The sequence below is a fragment of the Ascaphus truei genome, chromosome 1 (assembly GCF_040206685.1).
Source record: "Ascaphus truei isolate aAscTru1 chromosome 1, aAscTru1.hap1, whole genome shotgun sequence".
In the NCBI taxonomy this organism is placed as follows: Eukaryota; Metazoa; Chordata; class Amphibia; order Anura; family Ascaphidae; genus Ascaphus; species Ascaphus truei.
Window position 1 is genome coordinate 535281895 of NC_134483.1, and position 18136 is coordinate 535300030.

Sequence of the window (18136 nt, forward strand, 5' to 3'; positions counted from 1 at the left end):
ACTGACTTGCATGAAAGTTTGAATCAGGAGAGCCTGGTTCAATTCCCGGTGTCGACTCCTTGTGACCTTGGGCAAGTCACTTTACCTCCCGGTGCCTCAGGCATCAAAAAAGCTCGACGGGTCAGGGACTAGCAGTGCTATACAAGAACATGCTATTATTATTATTATTATTATTAATAAACATGTTTTATTTATTTACAAAAATGTTTTACCAGTTTTACATTGAGAGTTATCTCTAATTTTCAAGTATGTCCTGGGCACAGAGTTATAACAATACATGGTTACAATAAAAGTGTAGCCCATGTTCCCCCCTCCCCCTCTAGATACCCCTTCTGGAAGATTACACTCCTGCTTCATGGAGTGTGGTGCATACCTGTTGGCTCACAGTTGATCTGAGTATCCCGCATGATGGTAGGTGATGTCAGAACAGGCTTCTTGGGCATAACTGATTTGTACTCACTGTGACAGCGCCTCCATCTCTTACAGACCCCAGGGATAATGGGTGAAAACCCTGCAGGAGAACGACTCAGCCTTCCTCTGATAGGTTTCAGTCTCAGACAGGAAGGTATAATAAACAACTGGAACACTTTATTCTCACTGTACGCTGTACAGCAAACACAGCAACACTGGATACTTTAGCTCAGGGGCCTTTACCCTCAGGATGTCCCTGGACCTTCAATCCCAGCCAAAAGGCACCAGGAGCAGTCCTAGTTCTTCCCTTACTCCCTGGTAGAGTAAGGGGAATGATCTCCCTCCGCTCCCCTAAGGGAGGGCCACAAACTGACAGAGGCCGGCACAGCTTGGTATGGGTAGACCTGCCTCTCTCAAGGTAGAGGCAACTGGCTAAATCAAGGAAGTGCAGCTCATTAAGTACAGGAAAAGCAGGAACCACCCCGTGCCCCTGATTGGACACAAGGCCTGGTTGCACCGCCTTCTCTGTGACTCACTGAGGCTGCATAGAAGTGGGGGAAACCCATGATTACTCCTGGCAAGCCTGATTTTACTAGGGCTTACTGCCAGGAGGAGGGGAGACTAGTAGGCCAAAACCAGCCAGGGCTACAAAAGAATAGAGGTTATACAGTCAATTCACAGACATTTCACGGACAGATAGAGTTGGAAAATTGGGTACAGGGGCTAAAGGCCTGGTGAGTTTCAAATTGAAATATAGAAGGATAAATAAAAATAGATACAGAACAAAGCCTTTGGATAGATTGAGGGAGTGAGCTAAAGATCACAAACACATCTTGCTGTACTCATTACCAATTTATTGCATGTCCATGTGAAAATGCTTTTTAGGTAGCAGTTTGCACTATGCAATGCACTATGAAACGAGAAAATTTCACCAATTGGCATGAGATTGGATATCGCAAGGGAAAGTCTGAAATTTGAGGTCCATTTATTTAATATGGAGTCTCTCTCTCGATAAATGGCAGATCACAATAAATAGAATAATTTTGAGGCAGATATTACATGAATATATTTGTTGATTAAAACATTGAAAATGTAGGATTTAAAAAAACTCTGTATCACGTGCCCCTGGCTATAGCTTTCTACTGGCCTCAACACTATAAGTCCTGATAGAAACAGGCAGTGTTGGGGTTCATCTCCTGCACAGTGCCTAGCCTGAAGTTGCAGCCTGGATGCCTTAGCTAGGGGCAGGTCTAAACCGGTAGTTGGAGTGTCATACCTTGGGAGGGTACTGACTGGGTTTCATGTATATGGTGTGATGCCTGTCAGTACCTAGACATGCCCTGTTATGGGGCGGGGTTACAAGCCCTTCCCCCTGGGTATAAAAGCTGACTTTTGAAATTGAGGTTGTTGATTATGGGACAGTGTGATACCCTTTTCCCTAGAAGAGTCAGGGAGATTTGGAGGGGCTCTTGGGGCCTCAAGCCCCTGGGGTCTGCTCCAGGGCTGGAGAGGTGTCATGCTGTTATGCAATAAACCTGCCGTTGGACCAACTATGTTGTGTGGTTATTTGAGAGGAATAAAGCTAAATAAGTGTACTATGTTGGCTAAGCAGGGCACACTTAGAAGGTCCCAAATGATGGCGCACTGCAGACCAGGATTCTGCTAAATCAAGGTCAAAAGATGCCACTAAATGTATACAGTTAAAATCATTTTATTAGTAAACATAATAGTTAAAATAAAAATATATACCCTAACTCGCAAGAATAGGATATATATGGAATCACCTAAATGGAAATTGTGTGTATGTCTAGCAGTTGAACAGAGTCAAGGTACAAATACGACTCATAGAAGTTCCTCCTTTACACATATTCAACATGCCATTCTCAAGTGTGTGCTCAGTGAGCATGTACTATTATGGAGAGAAATTCCTCCAGTAACAAAGGATCGTTATTTGGTTATATTAAACCCATAGTTGATGATCCGTACAGTTATGTACGGTACACTGTGCAGTGATATTAGTTGGTGGCTGTCATTGTGTACACACTGTGATTATAACTGCTCAGATCATAGATAGTATCAAATAATGGTGTAGTGAGTAAGATCTAGATGCCCTCTACACATAGTAGATACTCAGAGAGATGCCACAAGGTGTCTAGTATATTCTATACATACAGAATATAGTGACCCTTATTTCATATTCACAAGTATATTGATATGGTGTGGACCATGAAAGTGTTCTGCGCATGTGCGAGGTATTCCGTGCTCATATTCTGACGTGATGGTAGGGTTAGGAAAATGCTATTTTTCTAATGGTAATGTGTGTTTGTTGCGAACAAATCCCACGTACGTTACCCCGAAAGAAGTCGCGAGGAGCGACGAAACGTACGTCGGGTCTAGCCGACATGATGGCACTAAACGCTACAGCTCCTATTATTGGAAATCTGTGTATACTTGATTAGGACTCCATGTCTTACCTCCTAATTTACACTACTGGCAAAATAGTCAGCGTTGTCCCAGTTGTACTCATTCCCAGGCAGCACGCAGCCTTTAATTAGGGGCTTTGAGCAAGGTTTTTCCATACTCTCACATTATCTGAGAGGAGTATTGCCTGTGGGGACCATCCTGCATCCAGCAGGATCCTCATGGAATGGAGGCGCTGCACAGTAAAGAGTTGGAGAAAGCCAGTCCTGTTGCTGCTCCCAAACAACAACTGCGGAGCCACTCAGACCTCCTGAACCAGCAGGTGAGCTACAGCACCAGGGACAATAACCATGTAGTGGCCTGCTCTTCCGTGGCAGGGGGGAACAGGTGCTACAACTCTTTATTTATAGATTTTAACAATTTGTCCAAAAAAGGAATGAGAAGAAGGAAGTAAAGATGTGGGAATCGTGGGAAGGACAGGAACATTGACAAAGCCTCAAGTAGAGACAATAGTATGCACAATTGAAACAGAGAATGAGAATAATGCATTAAAAAGGAGTATATTACAGTAATATTTATTAAGGTACCATGAAACATGAACCACGGTACCTACATGGTACAAAACTCGTGGCTATTACCACTGAGGTAAGCTGTCAGTTTCTCCATGAGATTGACACCTCAACAAAAAATCTGGAAGTTAGAAGAATGTGTTGGAGATGTTTGTCTTTTGACTTGTCAAGCCACAGATAATTGATTCCCAGTAGATACACACCAGGATTTGGCAGTAGGAGTCTCTGAAGAACTCTATAAACTAAGTCAAAGATCATACACCAAAGTGATTTGACAATAGGGCACGATATGTAGATAAAATGGTGAAACACATAGGCGCTTACTTTTGAGGTTTTAACATTAGTTAGTGTTTTCTTTGATATGTACTTCAAATTTATTTATTTTCAAATATCAGTGGAGGTGAGTGTATCGCTAGGGATTGTTTCTCTCGCGTGTTGTTTTAACAAAAAGCCAAGCACAAAACAAGGAAATTATATACAGATGCAGCCACCAGCATCCAAGCACTTGCTTGGTGAAATACTGTGGCTATCTCCCAGTAATACTGCAACATTTCTGTGAGATTTCTGCAGCCAAACTAATGGCCCATCGGATTAACACAGCAGGGGTTCTTGCAGTCCCATTCAGTTTGAATGGGACTGCCATTCCCCCTGCTGTGTTAATTCGATGGGCCATTATTCTGTCTGCAGAAATGTCGCAGAAATGTTGCAGCATTACTGGGAGATTGCCCCAGATTTTCCAAGGCAAGTGTTCGGATACTCGTGGCTGCATCTGTATTTAGAAGTAAGAGAACATAAAACAAATATGATATTTAAAGCTGATAGTTGAGAGAAAAAGCTAAAGACACATTGAGCGAATATGCTGATTAGAAGCTAGACTGGTGGCCACCAAAGCTCGCCTGAGACATGAAAGTCACCATTTCAAATTGGGCGTTCCTTCAGTTACAGAGAGAGTTGTTAGAAGTGAGACCGATCAATGCTCCCAGCAATTTCCACTAAAGAAACATGTTTTAAAATATATAATGGGCTCTGCAAATGAGGACATAGTGAAAGTAAATGGCCTTACTTGATAAGATACAATCTTATTAGTTACATCAGTGACTTAAAGGAAGAAATATTCAGAGCTTTGCATATGAAGAGCAAAGACCAACACAATTATGAATCAGGGTGGCAGATAAAGTGACAAATATGGGAAAGGGATAATGTGACAGATATAGGAAACTATCTATATGGACTTAGGATTCTTGGGACATCAATATAAACAGATGCCTGTATTTGTGGTACAAACCACTGTAAACAAGTACCCATTCTTTTTGGCAATAAATGTGATCCAGTATATTTGGAGGGAACTGCAATACCTAGTTGGCCCTCAGTTCCCCCGGAGTGTTCTCCTGCAGTCTCCAAGGCTAGTATAGAGCCCTGGTAAAGGTAAAGCATTTCAGAACCTTTGATGGAGAAGGATGGGTCATCTCGTTTACCTGAACCCAATTCAAGTGTCCCATGAACAACCCACCCTCCCGCCACACCCACAAAAACAAGGACAGTCTCTACAAGAGTGTGGGGATAAAACCAAAGTGGACCTTATAGCCCCAATAGACCTCCAAACTGGCAGGACACTACCAAACCATATTGCGGGTCAGTATGGTTTAGTAGAAGTTGAGTGTCGTAAATTATAAATACAGATCTGCAATGCTTCAAACCTCAAAGTTAATATCACTTTCAAAACCAAACTTGCCTGCATATGTACACATGTGCATACACCGGAAGTCTCAGTTGCCAGCTTTAAGACTTTTCACAGTCACTTTAGTCCTGAACCTACGATTGACCGAGAAAATGACCTGTCCAATGCAGTAAGTAAACTTAATAAATGAGATAAGTTAAAAGTTGTGCTTTCTGATTGTAAAGAAAACAAGATCAGAGGGCTTCAATCATACTAAGAGAGTAACTCACAAGATGTCTCCTCCATTAGACAACCACTTGTACCATCTACTTTACAGGCACAGCCTCACAGTACCAAGAGGCACACAAATACATCCAGGAAATGGAGGAGACAGGGGTAATACAGTACTATATGTACAAGAAAATCAGGAATTGACTTCTTAGGGCGCAGTATTGATTGAGATATAAAAATATATGAAGAGAATATTTAATGTAGTAAGTCTCAACAGGTTGATTAAAGAAATAATAAATGTAATAGTAAATACAATATAGATAGAGGATTGACAACACCTGGTGTATTTTGAAGTAATTTGACACACTATCAACAAAGAGGAATTGCGTTATAGAGGAATAGAATGCCTAATACCACACTGGAGATGTGGGAATAGGGTTACACAAATATGCAGAAGAGAGTCCTACTAGATATACTGTAGCCGTTGAAAAGTCTATTTCCACTTGGTTTAAATATTGACTTTGACCTGGGTTCCTTTTTGCAAGATTAAATATCACGTATCATTCATTTAATATTCACAGGGATGCATTCAAGTTAGATGCATTAAAAAAAAAGAAATCTTCTGAGGTTTATTTTATATGGGATTGCCAATAAAATCTGTTTAAAACCTCAGATACATTCCAGTTGCGAATAATTTTGTACAATTGGAAGCGTTTGAATAATTTCCAGATCAAGGTCAATATATATTGAGAGAAAATTAGTTTGGAGTCTATGGTAATTCATAATAATATTATGCTGTTGTCTTTTTCCATTCCATTTCCTAGGAAATTGTCCTGTGTCAATTTATAGGAATCTATTGGTAGTCATTTTTAATGTTTATAATAGTGATAGGGAGATATACTCAATAACTAATACTAGATGCTAAGCAATAGTATGTATTCATATACTGCTGCGGCAGCTTTTATTCTTACAAATCACCGGCTTTAACCTGGCATGTTCCTGGAATGGCACGCTGTTCACCTGGAGCATGCCGGGCTCCTTTTGCCTTCCCAGCCAGGTGCATGCCCGGCTGACGCGCGGTTGATGTGTTAATTGATAATGGTTCAGGATTTACTAGGCTGCAATGCTTCGCGTGTCCGCCAGATGGCATAAATTCATGAATTGTAATGCAGTATATATACAGAATATACAGTACAGTATATACTGTATAACAACAACCCCTATAACCAGTGGTTGACAAATCACCAAAAAATCTACTCGCCACACAAAAAAATCTACTCGCCACCTACTGTAGTACCAAACGTGTGCTGCTTGGGCCAATATTTACTCGCCCGGGGGTTAAATCCACTCGCCCGGGGCGAGCAAATGTATAGGTTTGTCGAACACTGTCTATAACCCCTAACATACAATACTGTACACATACAAATTTTTATTCATAGTGTAGATGTTCAGGGGGTCTCCGGAGCTGAACCGCGTTGGTTTCAGGTCCGGGGACCCCCTGCTCCCTGAGATACAGCCCCCTTTAGGGGGTGCCGGTAGCCCTCTGCATTTAAAGGTCCCGATCACGTGACCGCGGCATGAAAACAAAGCAGAGGGATACCGGCACCCCCTAAAGGGGCCTGTATCTCGGGGAGCAGGGTGTCCCCGGACCTAAAACAAAAACGTTTCTGCTCCGGAGACCCTCTGCACATGTACAGTATAAATAAAACACATATATATGTAGCCATGCATAATAATTGACTGCAGACATCTTCCCTGTTGGAAGTAAGCCCTGGTAAGTACAGGCCTGCCAGCAGTAGTTATGGAGGTTTTCCCTCACACCCTGGTGAGGTGCCCTGTGTATGGATGGGAGTGGCTACATGCTCTGAGTCCCTGTAGAGTGACATCAGAGATGTGCCTGCCCCCTGAGGTTTAAAGGGCACAACACTGTCAGTTAGTTGTTGTTGAAAAGCAGTGATTGCAGTTGTTGCACCAGGAGTGCAATAAAGTTTCGTGACCCTTGTGCTGTAACTAGTGGCACGAATATTCTAATCAAGCCTGTCTAGGCCACACTGTGTCCAGGGACCTGGCAAAGGGGTGATCTCCCTAAAGCGGGAGACTCAGGAGTCCTGTTACTTGCAGGTGCACCACCATACACGATCACGTAATGGGGACCGGTTAGACCACACGGGCCAATGTCAGATTGGGGGGGGTCAGATAAGGGGGTCCACCGATTACATTTGGAGGCGCTGCTGAGATACCTGTCAACAGGACAGGCTTTTGCTAGGCACACAATAGGAAACAGGGAGAGTGTCTGCTGCCACTTTGTGCTGCGTGGGATGGAACCAGGGGTAGTCAGGGAGCTGCTGGAGCTGCAGGCCGCAACTACGCCTTGGGATCCTGCTAGGGGTTAGTGAGTCTGGAGCAGGAGGCTATTGCTGTTCTAGTCACCTTGAGGTAGCGCTAGCGGGGGACGCCTGAAGGGATAAACTGGTAACTTAGGGCAGAAATTCTGGAAGGGTCCGCACTAGGCTAGCCAACAGTAGGTAGATGCCCAAAGTACTGCATGGAAGAGCCAGAGTACTCTAGTCTCCATTCCAGATCACTTACCAAGGAGCACAGACTGGAGGAAAGTGAAACAGTAGACACAGAAAGAGTGAGCCTAGCCTGAGGTAGTGCAAACACGAGTCAGATCTACGTTAGGTACACAAGGTGGTGCATCAAGGCATGTTTATTGTACTGATGTGGTAGCTGCCCCGCAGAGCGGAGCTCCATGTACAAAAACCCCGTATTCAAAGATCGAGAAAGAACCGCAAGAATGGAGGATCTGCACAGCGCAGAAGGTCCAGGATGGCGGACAGGCCGAGAGAGAACCGTCAGAATGGAGGATCTGCACAGAGCAGAAGGTCCAGGATGGCGATTAGAGGAAGAACATGCATGTGATCTGTGTGTGGAAGAAGAACAAGCTACAGAAGAGACTTTTGTGAGCCTGTTGTGGAATGGCGTGAAAGCTGTGGCTGCGCCGTGTTTGTCCTGTCTATGCTCTCGGGAATGTACCCTCGAGGCTAGTGAGGACGACAGTGTTGCTGGATGGGAGGAAAGAAATGGACTTTGTTATAATTCAATATACAAACAGCCAAACACTACCTCAAATGTGACGCAGAAAGACAGTACTAATCAAAATGGCGGTTCCCGCGTTCCCGGGACACCGTGTGGGCCAGCTGCAGAAAGTCTTGCAACTTTGCAGTTTGCTAATTGTTGGCCAGGATTGGCGCCAACGCGAAAACCCCACCCTGTTGGGGAGTTTGGCGCGAAAGCTGGAGCCGCGCCCTCATGGACTATGACTCACTCTGCACCTGTGCTAGGTCAGCCTACAAGTCTACGAGACATCCCCCTAGTTTCAACCAGGGGGAGTGGTTTGCAGTTCCACCGGATGCCGATGGAGAAACCAGGAGGAGGGGTTGTCAAACCAGCCCTTGCACTCCAGTTGCGAAGAGCCATTGACCAGTACAGACCTCTGAAACGAGTACCTCCTCTGGTGAATATGGCTGGTGTCTCTGAGAAAATGGAACAGAGTCCCTTGATTACTACACATCCTTACTCGGCTCCAGGAGGATTCCTGATCCTCCGGGTAGAGGGTGTGGAGACGGTGATGTGTCTCTGCCTGCAGTGCAGACTGCCGGGCGGAGCTGTGGGCACTGCGGCCCGATGCCAGCATTGTGGACTGCAGTACCTGTGGCCCATGCCGACTTTTGTGCCGGTACAGGCTGTGGAATCCAAAGCCGATGCCCCGATGTTGGCCGCGGAGCTTCCGGGTGCATTGTGGCAGGAGGATGCCGGTCCCGAAGAACAGGGACCCGGACCGGTTCTCAAAAAGGAGAAAACCAGCCATCGGAGGGGTGACCGAAACGGAGCCCATCGCCGGTCTCCTACTGGGATACCCCGCCCGAACGCCAAGCTGGAGTCCTCGGGGAGGAGTGTGCCAGGCTGGCGGATACACAGGACTTAGTGACAGAGTACCATACCAGTGGTACACCTTGGCGAGATGCTATTCCTCGTGGTGTGGAGACACGGAGTCGAGTGTCGCCAGTGCCGAGACAACCCGAGCGGCGGAGTCCCACTGCCGTGGTGACTAGCGGTTCGGAAGGAGGGCGATCCACCCCGACACTACGAAATAGTAAGCTAACACAGTGTTCGTCGCAGACCCAGGGGGTGGTGGTGGTAAAAGAAGAGCGGATCCAGGGCCAGACTGGATCGCGTAGCAGACGGGCTTGCCGGATATCCTCGTGGAAGAAGAGGTCCCGATTGGGGACCCAACCCAAGATGGTGCCGAGGCACGTGCGGGCAAGGAGAAGATTCCAGATGACCAGAGTGGCATCGAGTGGGAGATGATCACGCCTCTGCGGTCGAGCAGCGGAAATCGATCACCTGCGGCCAGAAGGAATGGGCGCTCGAGTTGGAGAGCCAGAAGCCCATCTACTGGAGAAAAGAAGGGACTTTTTGGCGGAATCGAGTCAGGTAGCACCGAGGAGCAGGTCGTAACCCTGCCTATACCCATGGTCCGGTCCCGTCCCCAAACCCCGTCCACTCCCAAAGTTAGCCCCACGGCCTTAGTGAAAGCCCCTGTTCCCGTTACTTTTTCATTCGGGTCCACTTCTAGTCTAGGGATGTCAGGGGATTCCCGGGGTCCTTCCAAGGAGCGGACTGAAAGCCTGGACTGGGGAACTTCGGATGAGGGATCGGTGGGAGGAGGGAGGATTTGCCGACACGTGTCGGTATCTAGTGATTGCCCTAGTGTGTTAAGTGTTACAGTTGGGAACAAATCACAGTACCGGGGGATGGTTACGCCTTCTGAGGGTACATCAGGGGTATCTTCGGGCAGGCCTGATGAGGAAGAGCCACTAGAATCCCGACAGGAAGAGGTACGGGAGACTAGATGGTGGGCACCCCTATAAGAGGGGTATGTAGCGTGGATAGATCGCACCCGTTTCATTTTAGAAAGGGATGGGATAGTTGACCATTGGTGGGCTCAAGGGGAGTTCAATGATGACACGTACCTCAAGGAGTTGCGAGCGAGGTGGGACAAAATTAAGAACGGATTAATTACGCCCCAAGGTTCCGAAGGATTAGAGGGTTCCGTGGAATCAGACGAGCCCTTATCCTAGGTATTGCCGGGGAGGGCGGGACAAGCCAAATTGACCCGGGCTTGCCGTGCAGAGCGAGCTATTGTTGCCAAATATAAGAGGTCTCATGGGCTTGAGTACCCTCATGTTCCCGAACCTCTTATGAGAGATATAGAGGAGAATCGGGAGAGATGGCTCCGGACTGACATAGAGTATTATATTGTCAATAAGGGAGGTGCCATTAAGGGGATGCAGGCTGAGCAGAGGGTTTCCCAACTAATGAGGGTTTGGAAGATCGGATGCAGTATATACATGAATAAAGTAGTGTGCTGTAATGAACGAGGCCTGCCCCGGGAATATAGCGTGACAGTCACCGATGCAGCGGGACGGGAGGTGAAGAAACCAGACCCTCGACACTATTATTAGGTCCTGAGATAGAGTGGTCTGCCTTTTCTTTAGCGCTCCCTGTTGGTCAGTGCGCGCAAACATTATACAGTAGCATTATTATGTGAACGTACAGTAATGATGTTTGACAAGTTATTTGTGTGTTCTTTTGCAGTGTTTCCTGGCGCAAGGTACACCAAAGTGGGGAGTATGTAGCCATGCATAATAATGGACTGCAGACATCTTTCCTGTTGGCAGTAAGCCCTGGTAAGTACAGGCCAGTACCTGGCAAAGGGATAGCACGGAGGAATGTGTGGCTGAAGCTGAGAGCTGCATGGGGCAGTCTACTGTATGTAATCAGATCATCAATAAAGATGCCCTTGTTAAAGAAACCCCCACTGTGTGAATGTGAGATTACTCAGCAGTGGCAGTCACCACCGAGAAGGAGTTCCTCACCAGGACCATCTCCCTGCGGAAGCATAGATCCTGATGAGTGGAGGCGCTGCACATGATGTAAGCGAGAGACTCAGGAGTCCTGTTACTTGCAGGTGCACCACCATACACAATCACGTAATGGGGACCGGTTAGACCACACGGGCCAATGTGAGATTGGGGGGGTCAGACAAGGGGGTCTACCTGTTACATATAAATAAACACTCGTTCCTTACCTTAGCGGCTATGTGCTATGGTAACGAAGCAGCATTTCTGTATTTTAATAATATTGTACAGTGAGCAGGGGGTTCACTGAGCCAGAAATTAATGCTCAGGGGACCCCCTGCTCCTGCACATTATTATTAAAAATCCAGAAATGCTGCTTCATTACCATAGCTGATAGCCGCTAAGGCAATGAAGGGGTTAACCCACCGTGCCCGCTTTATTGTGGGTAGCGGGGGTGGGTGAAGGGGGTGTTTGGCCCTTGGTATGAGTTTAGGACTTGCGGGGGGGTTGCGGATGCACTTAACCCCTTCACGGCCGTAGCAGTTAATACCGCTACAGTCATGAAGGGGTTAACCCCTCCCGCTACCCCCCGCAAGTCCTAAACTCACACCAAGGGCCAAACACCCCCTTCACCCAACCCCGCTACCCACAATAAAAAAAAATCACGCACAGCAGCCCCACAATTAATAAATAAATCTAAATAAATAAATAAATACATGAATAGAAATAAATATATATGTATATATATACAGCATATATATATATATATATATATATATACAGTGTTCGACAAACCTATACATTTGCTCGCCCCGGGCGAGTGGATTTAACCCCCGGGCGAGTAAATATTGGCCCAAGCAGCACACGTTTGATACTAGGGGCCTCATGCAGTAAGCGTTGATAAGGGAATTATCACCATTTTATAGCCAAAATTGGGTTTGAGATTCAGTAAGCGCCGATAAGTGCTTGATTTCGCCAGGTTTCGGAGCCGATTATTTTGTTATGGCCAGTCGGCTGCCGATAAGCCTGTTTTCGCCACTGATCGCCACTTTTTTAAATCGGCTGGATTCAACAAAAAAAAACAGCTTATCGGGCCTGATCGGCACTACGAAATTGAGATGTTATGGCCAATTTCTCCCGCCAACTAAAGTTGGCAGTTTGGAGGGGAGAACGATCGCTAAGGCTGCCGCAACGGCACTTAGAAAAAAAAAACTTTTGTACATCAATGGAGTCAATGGAGCGGGGACGTATAACAGTATAGTACTGTTTACGTTTCATTGCTCACAATACAAACGTCATTTGCATTACAGTGTGGGGGCATTCCCTGCATTGTGTCACAGCTGACGTGTATTATTTGCATAACATTATACTTTTACATGTTTGCAGCATTTGCGGGTCACATTACTCATCATGTGATGATGTGCCAAGGGAAAATACTATACTCAACTCTTAAAGGAGAACCTCACATCATATCACACATTTTAATGAACTGAGCGACAATTATTTACATGATGTTACACATGTCACACATGTCACACATACACAGTATATTCATGTTCCTTTACATTACACAATGCTTGTAATGTGTCACGCATCTTTAAACGTTCATGTACATCTAAATTCTCATGTTTACATATACTTTTGGGTCCTCCCTATTTTCATGACGTCACTTATTGGACGCTCAATCACATTGCATGTTTACATTGTAACCGTAGCATTACAAGCACTTCAACCTAACTTATACACACATGTACAGTAATTCAGCATTGGGACACCTTGTTAACTCATTCTATACCAACTATCCTCCTTACAGAAATGCATGCATATGCACATGACTATTCATTGTTGTCAACATGTCACAATAACATGCCTAATTACACATGTTACACAAAACTTTTCCCACGTCAATCTCAGCCTTTTTGTCAAATTACATGACTGACTGTTGCGTTCACAAGTGTTACATGCATTGCACATGCAACTATTTATTTGCAAGCAATGTTTCTACAAAGGTTCACGTCACATCATTGCCAAATATCATCATTCCCTGCAGAATACACACAACAAATACTTATAACAAGAACTGCACACAGCTTGCCACAGAAGTACTTTATTATGTTAATGTAACACCTTGCATTTTACTATGTCACCTGACATCATCACATACCTATTTAAAGGACGCCCATTACCTGATAATTCACAGCTACTCATTTCAAAATGTTGAGATTGTTTAGGAGACGGAGGAACATTCTTTTCTATGACATGCTTGATGATGAAGACAATCATATAGGGCAAGGGAGGGACACACCGAGGGACAGTGACAGTGACAGTCACGCGGATACGACAGAGACAGGGAGAGGGACAGGAGATCAGAGGAGAAGACAGAGGAGACAAGCTGTGCCTCGTCCGCGTCTGTACAGGGAGAGAACCCTGTTAGATGGGATGAGTGAGGAGGAGATTGTAAGTCGCTATCGTTTGAGTTCAGCAGCAATCTTAGCTCTTTATCAGGAGATAAGGGGAGATTTAGATTTTTTCACAGCCAGAGGTCGTGCAGTCCCTGGGCTTGTTAAAATGCTGTGCTCATTACATTATCTTGCTTCCGCGTCATACCAGACAACTGTGGGCATAGTGGGCGGGGTCTCGCAATCTACATTCTCGCGGGCCTTGACCCAGTTTCTCTATGCACTCAATAGACGCGCTAGGAATTATATTCATTTTCCTACAGAGGCGACAGAGTGGCTGGAAGTCAGGACTGGCTTTTATAATATAGCAGGGATACCATGTGTGCTGGGTGCAATCGATTGCACACATGTTGCTTTGATTGCACCTAGTCAGAGTGAGCATGTGTACCGCAATCGGAAGCACTACCATTCACTCAATGTACAGGTGGTATGTGATGCCACGATGAGGATAATGCATGTGGTACCCAAATTCCCTGGTTCCATTCACGATTCCTCTATCCTGAGGAACTCTTCAGTCTTCCATGCATTCGAAGAGGGACATTTTGAACATGGTTGGCTGCTGGGTGAGTACACATTTACATGTTCTAACACAAAACACTTTTTTATTTAGGAATATTGGCATTGTACAATTTGATCACTAATGTCAGCTTATGTGTGCTCCATTCATTATAGGTGACTCAGGATACGGAATTAGGCCGTGGCTCTTGACTCCGGTGCTAAACCCTCAAACTGAAGCAGAGGACAGGTACAATGCAGCCCATATATCTACAAGATCTGTTATAGAGAGGACATTTGGCCTACTCAAGACCAGATTTAGGTGTCTGGACAGAACTGGTGGGGCTCTTCTATACAAGCCTCAAAAAGTGTCTGATATTATCCTTGCCTGTTGCATTTTGCACAATGTTGCACTGAGGCACAATGTACAGTCAGACCTAGCTGAGCCTGTGGTAGACGAGCATCCCACCCATGTAGCTGCTGAAAATGAACAAACAGCCAGTGGTGGCCAGACACGCCAGAATCTCATCAATTCATTTTTTTCTTGTAAGTACAAACATATATGTTCCAAGTTCTACTTTTATACTTACATTATGTTATCTTAACAATAATGTTTTTTTATATACCCTTCTGGTAGGACACAGATGAATATGGGTTGCACACCTTTCTTCTCTCTGCTGTGTGCACAAAGGGATGTGGCACCGGTATGTTATTGTTGCACAGGTTATATAATCCCTCTTCAATTTTACTTTAGTTGTGTGTATGTGAATACAACTGGGGTAACAAAGCACTAATATTTTAGCATTGTGTTGTTCCTTATGCTAACACAATACACATATTATGCCCATACTCATTCATGCTTCTAGTATGCTTACATACAATGTTATTGGTGCAGTGTAACATGTACATCCATATGATGTGTACACCAGCCTGATTTACATTTTGAATGTCATGAAATATACATGGTGTTGCACATTTAACACCAAATACACACTTTGCTGTGTTGTTTACGGTACTGAAGATGGCATGTCAATGTTTGCAATTTATATATTGTTCCTTTGCATTATAGGTATATCTCCAGTATGACTGATCATGGTATGTATATTTGCTGACATCTCTCATAAGATGTGCCTACATCAATCTTCCTATAATTATTTGAAGTCAAAACCCAACATATTGGTTTAAACACAAATGTTACATATATGTACTTTCTGTATCATGTATATGCATTTAGCTACTCTTGAGCTTTCATGTGCATTGTATTAGAAAATGATTACTCCCATTTCATCACATTTTATGTATGTTTCCTTATAAATTCCATTAATGTAATATAGAGGTGTTTGGAGACAAGGGGATAACTGTAGTTATTTCTTTACTTACGGGAGATCATTCATCACGGATGAAATTGACTGATCATAAAACTCCATGCATGAATGCCTGCAATCACAACAATGCGTACTACATCTTATATTTAGCAATGTTGGTGTTTTGTAATGCTAGGAATTAATAGTCAACATTAATTTAAATTTGTGACATGTGTATGTATAAGTCACACGTGTGTGGATGTGTCCTACATGTACCAAGTGTTAAACTGTTAACAGAGAAGACAAATTTGTCACTAATGTTACTGTCATTTAGCATTTATAATTTACCAATATGACAATGTTGGTAATATTTTTGCAATATAAATCACGTCACTTCATCATTATCATGATGATAATTATCAAGTATTGTCACAATTGTAACGTCAATCACGTGCACATTAGCATAGACACACTTTGTAAGACAACTGTTTGTGTCTGTATCAATTTGTGTAGGATCCATGTATAACACCGACAAATGATAACACCAGCTTTATTATGGTAGCTTATATCATCATATTGACTATACTATGTATTTTTAGAACGTTTAATAAACACAGTAAACTATAGTTAGTTAGGTTAATGAAATATACACAGAAACGTACTTCATTACATGATGTTGATGTCATAATCAGAACATCATGCATTGTAGGGGACCACAACATCTGGCCAATAACATTATTTGCTACAGTCCCAAACCATTTTATCAACATACCCATGTAACAAGAGATTTTTAACAAGAAATGGCTAGTTGGTTGTAAGTGTCCTTTACATTGGGAGAAGGAGTGGCTCAGTGAGTAAAGACACACACTGGCACTGAGATTTTGAAGCAGGGGAGTCTGGTTCAATTCCCGGTGTCGGCTCCTTGTGACCTTGGGCAAGTCACTTTATCTCCCTGTGCCTCAGGCGGCAAAAAATACATTGTAAGTTCCACGGGCCAGGGACCTCAGCCTGAAAAATGTGTCTGTAAAGCGCTGTGTACAACTAGCAGCGCTATACATGAACATGCTCATATTATAATTATTATTATTATTATTATTATTATTATTGTTACATAGTTTCGACAGTCATACGTTCCATTACACAATAGAATTCACAAATGTGTTAGCAGAGTGGGAATGGTTGTTATATATAAAACACACCATGCCATAAAATGATAGTAGTCATTAAAGAACACTCAATAAAAATTCATGAGGCACTATTTTGCAACATCATTATGTTAATTAAGTGCTTATGCAATATAGGCATAAGGGTATCACATTTTTAATTGTTTGTTAATAAGCGCTGCAAGCAATATAAAATTAGTTCCATATGTAGTATAGTAGTCGGTGGCTCCTCCTCACAATCATCTCATATAAAGGTAGACTCTTCTGAAATCATGAATTGATCCGATTGTATCTTCCCCGACATCTCTGAAATACAGCAAACACATGATGGTCAAAGATGGCACCTTACTATATATGTATCCGTGACAACGCATTACACAGCTCTATATGATTGTGTACATACACACGTCACTCACTTATATGTTAGAAGTACAAGTGTACATCAGTATGTAATGTTTCTTTAAATTTGTAGCAGGCATAACTATGTATATGATGTGAACGTTGCCTGTATACTGAAAATTGTGCGCGCACATCTTAGTGTGCGCACGCACTTCACGCTTGGCTGCACTAACTGTTAGCTCATGCGCAAAACAAAGCGTACGTTGTGCGTTCAATACATCTTGAAAATACCATTAAACATAAAATCTTTATTTCAAATACAATGAATACGAAACTACATTCGTTCTAAACGAGTACATCTGTATTCTTTTTAAACAGACGTGTTTGGACAGAAAGGACGGCCGATAACACAATGCGCAAATGCAATACGTGTGACGTCATGTTAAACCAGCGTGAAACGCACGCTAACACTCCTCCCACTCAATTAACATTCGGCTAACGCCCAGTGTACGCCCCCACTGTATGACACACTGCAGTTACCGTTACTATAACAAAACATGACAGCCAATAGGCTTTGAGGCGCGCACGTCGCTTGGGGGCGGGACTTACATCCGTAATCCTTTTTAAGGACGCCTTGGCCCATGACAAGGGTCCCACGTCATACGTGGTGGACCCGCTTTTAAATGTTGTAGATGTAGCATGATAACAAAACAGGTATGTGTTAGAGTTATGGTAAAATGTTGCTAATATGTTTAAAGTGATAGGAAAGTACGTATATTTATTCCGTCAGCAATGTGTACTACTCTTTCAGGTTCTACTATATTGTATTCGGAAACAATTTGTTTGTGATCGCTACATGTTATGCAGTCTGCTATGTTACGCTGTATCCACGCATTGAAAGGGAAAATGGTGGTTAGAAAAAAAAAAAATATTTAAACGCAGAGTCAACTCATAACGGTTGTTATATTTACCATTCTTCTAGAATTAACTCTTCGTCTGGCTGCAACTGGTCGCTCCAGAAATGCAAGGCTTTTTCATCCACGCTTGACCCACCCGCTGAATCCAGTATGACACACATCTCCTCCATGAAGCGCTCATAGGAATCGCCACTGCTTTCTTCAAACAATTGGTCGGGAGGTATGTTCATTTCTTCGGGTACCCAT

General features: G+C 43.9%; 1 protein-coding gene across 1 annotated transcript in view; it reads right to left on the reverse strand.

The window, feature by feature from the left end:
* Positions 1–1003: 1003 nt before the first annotated feature.
* LOC142464795 (uncharacterized) overlaps positions 1004–18136 on the reverse strand; it is a 23223-nt gene continuing 6090 nt past the window's right edge. The window contains exons 4-5 of the mRNA XM_075568403.1: positions 4757–4945; positions 1004–1056 (exon numbers count right to left, since the gene is read on the reverse strand). Coding sequence (XP_075424518.1) covers positions 1004–1056; positions 4757–4945 — 242 coding nt within the window. The remainder of the gene's footprint in view (positions 1057–4756; positions 4946–18136) is intronic.